Here is an 8578-nt window from a genome sequence, read left to right as displayed (position 1 = left end):
TTTTTACAAACTCTCCAGCGCTACTGTGTTCAGTGCAGGTCCTCTGGAAAGCAAACACCAAGATTGAGTGAAAGTGTAGTAATTTTTTTTGGGGGGGGTGACACAAATACATGTGTCACTGGAAATGGGAGGGGGCCAGGGAAGGCTGGAGGAGCCATCAGGCAGCAGCGCAAGTCTGACCTCATGAAGGGAGGAGGGGGAGATGATTGGGTAGAAGCATCTCAGAGTGATATGTGGGGTAAGGAAGGGTTAGCCAGGCTGCTGGAAGCTTATGTATCTTTCAGGAACAGGCCTGCCATGCTCAATTGCTGGCTACACAGGAGCAGTCTGTGGGAAACTTGGCATTGGCACAACTGTGGGGATGGATTTCAGAGTGTAGAAGCTGGGGCCTTTGGTTAATTAAGCTCTCTGAGGTTGAAAGTCTGTGAGGCATATTCTCCTGGCTGCCACATATACCCTACCTTTTTTTGGGGGGGGGCACGCTGGGTGGCATGTAGGGGTCTTAGTTCCCCAAGCAGGGATTGAACCTGTGCCCCCTGCAGGGGAAGCATGGGAGCCCTAACCACTGGACCACCAGGGAATTCCATTTACCCTACTATTTTAAGACAACAAGATGAGGAAAGGAAGATAGAAATGGGCTGTCGTTAGAGAGGTATTTGGATTCAAGGCAAGGTTTCCTGCTGTTTTTCAAATAGGAAAGACTTTGGTATGTTTGTAAGCCTAGAAGAGGGAATCTGCAGAATGGAAGATGTTAAAGATAGAAAAGAGGAAGGGAAGGATGGAAAGAGGAATGGGGAAGAGGTGCAAGAGGGAGGTTGATAATGAATTAATTGTGGAGGAGGAAGACTCCAGAGAAGGTAGAAAGACGTGAGATAACAGGTTGTGTCTTTGACTCTAAGCAGTGACATCTTATTTTCTGGGATAGTGTCTGGATAGGGTTAAGGTTGAACGTTGTAGGAAGTTAAAGGGAACTGCACTTGGTTATCTCAATTTCCACCACAAAACAGGAGGCAAAGTATCAAGGGCACCAGTGGTGGAAGGTTTGGTCTTGAACAGGAGGTACCACCCCATCTGCTGAGGCAGAAATCAAAAGAGGTAAAAAATGGGCTCAAAGACTCATAGATTTGGGATCAACTCACAGGACAGAAGGGCTGATGGCCTTGATTTCTTGATAAGTAGGAGGCAAAGTTATCTGCTGAAGGTATTATTTATTTGTCGCTCTTCTCACACGACAAAATTCCTCACATAAAACCATAACAGAAATAATATTTAGTATATTAAAATTAATACTTCAGATATTTCTCCTATATTAAGATGATTGTCTATTACATAAATCTTTCATAACCATGTGTCTGTTTCTTGGTGTATAAACCATAACTCTGAAAGAGTCCCTTGATATAATTTAGAATTTTAAAAACTGACATTGTATTGAGTTTATACCATTCTCAATCAGAAGATAAAATTACTGGAAACATAATGTCAGTGTATGTTGTATATTTGTTACCAAATGTAACAAACAAAAACCACTTTTGGATGATGTAATTTTATCTAGTATTAAAATAAATTCATCACGTGAGCAAATACTGGCTCTCCCTATCAAAAAGTAGACATCAAAATATTTCATAATTGGAGGGAGTCTTTGAGATCAGTGGCTTCTAATTTGGGGGCCTCAGACCCCCAGGATATACACATTGAACAATAGTAGTTGATGATCTATTTTTAAATTTCAAAGCACCTAATAGAAATCCCACTTTACCACATGAAGACTTTGAGTTCCTTTACAATTATTTGAAATTATTTCAATTCAGTGGGGCTACTCTTCAGACTCTCCAATGGGCCTTTGCAATATTAAAACATGGATAATGCATTAATCATTATTTAATCAATGAGTTTTAAAAATCAGCAAAACTTCTGAAACACAGGGCTAGGGTAGAGGGAGGATTATAGACATTTGAGGTAACTGATAGTGAAAACGTTGGGGAAAATTGACTTAGTCTAATCCTGAAATTTGCAGATGAGAAAACTAGGAGGAGGATAAATAATTTAGCCAGTAACACATCATGGTTCATTTAATAGCAGAGCCAGCATTAGGATTTGCTCAATTCATATTTTGGAAGCTGTGAAAAAATTTCCTAATATGTTATTTTCTTGGGTGTTAGGTTTCTGCATTTTGTATCATGGTATTTAGTGTTCTTAGTATTTGGAACCCAAATGCTTCACATTTTGTTTTTGGGTTGTTTTTGGTTGAGTACGTACCAATAGGAAATACCCCAGCCCAAATGCTAAGGTTTATTAATTTGTATTTCCTCTGCTGGCCAACTTTCCAGTAAAGTGGTTTAAATTTTTTTTTCCATAGAGGTAATTGAGAAACAAAAACAGAAGCCTTTAAAAGAGTCTTCATAGTAAAAAGGTGCCATAAAAGGCTAGTTAATTTTTAATTCCATTCTTCCATTCTTCATAATTTTAGGGTAGTCTTCATTCATATCTACCCTAAAATACAGTACTTTAAACAGAATTATATGGTTAGTATATGAATCTACACAAAGAAAACATTTTAGACCCTTATACAGTTTTAATCTTAGGTGTGCATACTAATTGCACACATTCTCATCAAATAATTAAAAAATATTCATAATTAACAAATAGGGACAAACTTTATACAAAAGTTCTGTTACTACTATAATTTTTGAAAACATTTAACCCACCAGTAAGAGTGGAGACAGCCCTGCCTTTTAAAAGATAGATAATTTGAATAGAGAATATAAGATAGGATCATTAGAAGTACAAACAAGAGTTTTTCTTCTTATGAAAAGTTTAAAAATTTCCTTCCTTATATTTTTGTTGTTCTTTATATTTTTTTAGACAACAGCCATTTTTTTCTCAAAAGATTTTTTTTTTTTTTTAGGAAGGGAGAGTTGTCTATTGATGGTCTAAAAGAAGTGCTTACATAATTGTTGCTGAGGCAGAACTGGGTATTTAATATTTCTTACATCTCATTGATGCAGTCTTCCAAGATGTTGATTAAGCAGAGGAATCATTTTCTAAGTCCAAAATCTCAAAATGTATAAAAATAATCAGAATTTTATAACAAATGGTAATAACTAGTTTTGTGCATTCATTTTCTATGATACCCGATAACATAGGCCAGTTAAAACACAGACTTCACATTGTCATCAAATGAACAGAGCAGAATGACCAAAGCTGAGAACTAGTCATTGTCATAGATGCAACCTAAAAGAAGAAAATACAAATTTAAATTAGTTACACAAAATACATATCCTCTAAGTGTTCCAACGTTGTAAATGTAAATGATTCATACTCTCCTGGTTTAGGATAAAAATAGGAGAATTGGCTCACTTTATGAAAAAGCAGTTAACTCGAAGGCCAATATTTATTTAACATTCATTGCTTAGTGTACATTTCCAAACAAAGTTTCTGGACAAATCTATTCTCTATCAAAATGAGACTCAAGATTATTTTACCTGGTACTTAATTAAATGTACTTTTTGATAGTAGTTCTGAATGAGGTTGAAAATGTTAGGTATCAGTAAGAATCATACATTTAAAAGGAGACTAAAAGGAACATAATTAACACTATACTTCATTTCAGGTGAGATTAATTTTTTAGATCATAATTTAGAAATGTACAATGCTTAGATAGTACTAATGAGTAATACAGGTTATGAAATAAGTATCTACTTATTGTCGAGGCACAAATATTTTTGTGGATAAAAGCAATTCTTATTAAGATTCATGGTATAACGAAAAATACACTAATATTTCATTCTTTTGTTTTCCAAGAAAATAAGAGATTTTTCCTTGATTTTCAGTCATGTTCAAAAATAATTTTATTTCATTATACCATGGCATTTACCTCTCTTAACATTTTCAGGTGATTCAAATTCTAATCAGATTGGAAGGCTCTAATTAATCCAGCAAGCTATTTTCAGTATTTGTAAGAACAGTAAATTCACCATGACTGTTCTCTGTGCTGGGTGCCATGTGAGACTTACCATCAGCAATATCGTCATAAATCTCTCCATCACTGTAAATGTAGAAAATAAATTTTATTTTAAAGAAAGAATCTTCTTAACATTAAAGCAATATTTAGGTTATAAGTTTAATAATGTGATTTTATGTGACACAAGGCATTTAAGGGTGAGAAGTTATATTTATAAGTGGGAAGAAATTTCATATTCATCTGTATCTTCTTTCATTGACTTAATCTAATCCTCTGTTTCATTCTTAAATCACGCACACACACACACACACACACAATTTATTCCATATCATAGATATACAGAATAATGAAAACATGCTCCAAGAGCATAGACCATGCCTTACTCGTCTTTAGATAGAACTATAAGCCTAGCACACAGCTGTCCTTGGTCAATAGTGTTTGTTGAACTGAACAAACTGAAAAATCATGGCACAGTACTCCACTGAGGGCCCTAATCCAAAACTGTGATGGATTCTTTATGTTCAGTAATATCAGATTTATACTACTTTCACTTGAACTTCATATGTTGAATCAAATACAGAAATATTTGGCATAGGGCTTCCCTGGTGGCACAGTGGTTGGGAGTCCACCTGCCGATGCAGGGGACACAGGTTCGTGCCCGGGTTCGGGAGGATCCCGCATGCCGTGGAGCGGCTGGGCGCGTGAGCCATGGACGCTGAGCCTGCGCATCTGGAGCCTGTGCTCCGCAACGGGAGAGGCCACAGCAGTGAGAGGCCCGTGTACCGCAAAAAAAAAAAAAAAAAATTTGCATAGGAAATGGGTGCATCATTTTTGCAATGTTTCTAATTATAATTTGTAAATATTAATTTAAAATATATAAATATTGTTTACAAAATAAGCAGCCAGGATATGGTTTGTATGGTGATTCTTTTTTTTATTTATATATTTTATTTATTTATTTATAATTAATTAATTAATTTTATTTTTGGCTGCATTGGGTCTTCATTGCTGCACGCCAAGCTTTCTCTAGTTGCAGCGAGCGGGGGCTACTCTTCATTGTGGTGCGTGGACTTCTCATTGCGGTGGCTTCTCTTGTTGCGGAGCATGGGCTCTAGGCACGCGGGCTTCAGTAGCTGTGGTGCTCAGGCTTAGTTGCTCCGCGGCATGCGGGATCTTCCTGGACCAGGGCTTGAACCCATGTCACCTGCATTGGCAGGCGGATTCTTAACCACAACGCCACCAGGGAAGTCCTATTTTTTTACTTTTTAAATTTTTTGGCCATGCCGCACAGCATGTGGGATCTTAGTTTCCCGACCAGGGATCAAACCCATGTCCCCTGCATTGGAAGCATGGAGTCTTAACCACTGGACTGCCAAGGAAGTCACTGTATGGTGATTCTTATGTTATATAATTTTTTAAATATTTGTGGTTATCAGAAGCAGCCATAATAATCATTCTGGTGAGTTTTACACATTTTAGGTTTTATCTAGTCCTGAATCTTTGTGAAATATTCTATTTCACACACACACTGAGTCCCTCCTATGTACCAGGAGATATAAGTAAGACACAGCTTTTATTTCAAGAAACTTATAATCTAATGGAGGAGAGAATGATATGCAAGTAATTAAAATAAAAAGAATTATAAATATTAATATAGCCTTGAAACGTAGGATACACAAATGTAAGGTGATTTTGTCATTTAGACCAGACCTACTCTTGGTTCCTATACTACCTCTGTGCATTTATCATGGAAGCAGCAGCAGGCTTTTCAAATTGCTGCCAACTATGGCAGATGCTGTGAGTTCCCTATGTCTTCTGTTTGCATCCTTTCTCTGAGATTGAGGGAGGATTTGGCTAATGGAAATCTGATACAAATGCAAAGAGGACAGATTTTTTTCTATTATTCATTCAATAAACTTTTATTAAGTATTCACTTCAATAGGTGGTAAAGCAATAATTACTTAGAGAGTACACTTTCTGAATTCTCTCTTAATCATCCTGTAGTAATCACTGATGAAGACGTGGTACCGTTATTTGTCACGCATTCTTTCCTTGAAATTTGTATCTTTCATAGAGTAAAACCTATTGAAAAGTCCCATGCCTACTACTGTGATTAATGCTCTGAGGAAAATAAAAGTATTGTGATTATTTTTCTTTTGACTCTTTCCTGGTTTGCTGACAGAGCCCTTAACATTGCTTTGCCTCTTTCTGACTGGTGTCAGGTTGTTTATGGATACAGTTTGTGAATCTTCCTTGATTTCTTAATCATGCTGAATTCTGTAAATCTCTGTATTGGTATATGACCTACCCTGATAATGGAGTTCATTTCTTACACTGGTTTACTTGGAATAGAATCTTATAACATTGTGGGTGGACTCTAATAGCACTGGTACCAGACTGTGACAATGTCCTATTCATAAAAATAGAAGAATCATTGACCACTATCTTTTTCTTGCATGCTTCCAAAAAAGGCAACTTAATACTCTACTATGCCTAGTGTGAGTAAAGAAAAGCCTTCAATTAGGGGCCAAGCTGTAAACCGTTAACAGGTGATATTTGTACCTACTCTGCAGACACTAATCGATGCCTGATTAATTCAATTCAATCAACTGCATTAATAGCTAGTGAAATGCAAAGTATTAATGAAAGTGTTAGTGGTTTTGACCTGTCTCCAATATTTGCAATGTGTGTATCCAATGAATATATAAAACTATGAACTGTATAATCATGAATGAGAAGAGCTCCTCCTTTATACTTAAAAGAGTGACACTTTATCAAAACTAACTTCGTTATGGGTACTACCATATTGACATTAGTATAGCATATTGTTTTAAAATTTATTTATGATAGTTTAGTAGATTATAATATGTAAGTGATATTAGGAAACTTTCTTAAAGAAAAGCATATAATTATTTTTGGAAGTATAGTAGTAGAAGAAAATGGGCTTACTTGTCCACCAAGTAACTCCGAAGGACATAACCGTCTAAGAAAGAAAAAGAAAATAAATTTTATTAACAAACTAGAAAACTCCCTACTATTTTTAAAGAAATTGAAATAGAATTTAATAATTAAAAGAATATGATATAATATATTGAATAATTATATCTATCTCCAAATATGACTTATTTTTCTTATTTGTGTCCACTTTTCTCTCCTTCCTTTTTTTTTTTAACATCTTTATTGGAGTATAATTGTTTTACAATGGTGTGTTAGTTTCTGCTTTATAACTTTTCCTCTTCTCTCTAACTTTTTTCTCTCTCTCTCTCTCCTACATGACTCTTTTCCTCCATTTACAATCTTTCCTCCTTTACCCCTTAAATTAAAAACCAATATTTTCTTTTCTAAGCTACTGTAGGTTGTAGCACAATCTTCTTTCACATTTTAATCTATTTCTTTAAGGTGTTACCCATTTGACACAGTTTTAAGAATTTATTAAGCATAATTTCTCCTATGCCAAAAGGTCACAGGTAGGGATTTTAAATATCACCAGGTCTAAGACTTAACTTTTCAAATTTTATTATACTGAACAGTCAGAACTGTGTTCCATTCCCCTTTCAGATCCGCAATCTAGTGTTTACTTGGGGGAGTGTGCATTCTAAATGGTTTCAAAACAGCTGTCTTATAATCAGCGTGAAAGATCTTTCACTATTGCTTTTGCCATTTGACAGAGCGTCAATGTTTGCATTTTCTTCTTTCATGGAACAAATAATTATTAGAAGAGCACGTATCAGGGATTCTAGTGATTCCTCTGTTAAATGGAAAATAAACATTTTATACAAGAAAGCAAAGATTTTTTTCACTTTATTTTTGCCCCTCTTGTGCAAAATACTCCTAAGAAAAAATACGGGCTATTTTTCTTAAGAAAATGTCTGCTGACATCTAATTAATGTTACTAGCCTTTGGAATTATTGGTTTTGTGTTAGCGTCTAGCCACTGTTGTATGCTTGAGATCAGTACCATTTATAGTCTTGTCAATACAGCTTCTAAATATCTTCTTTCACTGAGTCAATCTATTGGTTTTGCTCCACCTCAAATCTAGTTTTGGTTCTAAATCAGAGTAAATGTGTAAAAAATGATAAAGCAGTAAGCTCACAAGCAAAAATTAATACCAATGTTAATAAACTTATGTAAACATACTAATATCATATTGCCATTGATTTAACATGCCAAATTTTTTAAAAGTTAGAATCATACAACTGAAATTGTGGATTAAAATTTAAGACAATGAACTTTCCCTTGAAATATTCCAGGGTAAAAAAAATTCCACCAAAATATTTTGTCAAGAAATAAACTACTTGTTGATGAAAATTGTTCATAAGAATCATATTTGGAAAATAAAGAATCAAAGTTATCTTTGTATTACTGCAGCATGGCAGTAATGAAGCATACGTCAAAATGATAAAAGTATAATAAGTAATATTTTTCTCAGAGTATGAAAAATTAGACCATGTTATACCTTCCTTTTTATTTCAATTAAAGAAGTGGGAAAATTCATATAAAGGTCATCTAAAATTAATATCTATGATCCTTGGGTAGACTTTGATTCCACAGTTCTTTCAGTCATTTCACATTAACAAACTTAAAAAAAAAGTTAAGGTAGACATCATCATTTAGCAT

The 8578-nt window shown here is 34.8% G+C and overlaps 1 protein-coding gene across 2 annotated transcripts in view; it reads right to left on the bottom strand.

Annotated features, from left to right (window-relative positions):
• Nucleotides 1-3109: 3109 nt before the first annotated feature.
• FYB1 (FYN binding protein 1) overlaps nucleotides 3110-8578 on the bottom strand; it is a 97250-nt gene continuing 91781 nt past the window's right edge. For both annotated transcript variants that reach the window (XM_079703686.1, XM_079703685.1), the window contains 3 exons: nucleotides 6911-6944; nucleotides 4014-4045; nucleotides 3110-3231 (listed from right to left, as the gene is read on the bottom strand). In XM_079703686.1, coding sequence (XP_079559812.1) covers nucleotides 3209-3231; nucleotides 4014-4045; nucleotides 6911-6944 — 89 coding nt within the window. In that variant the 3' untranslated portion in view covers nucleotides 3110-3208. The remainder of the gene's footprint in view (nucleotides 3232-4013; nucleotides 4046-6910; nucleotides 6945-8578) is intronic.

Source organism: Hyperoodon ampullatus, assembly GCF_949752795.1.
Source record: "Hyperoodon ampullatus genome assembly, chromosome: 4".
In the NCBI taxonomy this organism is placed as follows: domain Eukaryota; kingdom Metazoa; phylum Chordata; class Mammalia; order Artiodactyla; family Ziphiidae; genus Hyperoodon; species Hyperoodon ampullatus.
This window is presented reverse-complemented; position numbering and strand designations above follow the sequence as displayed.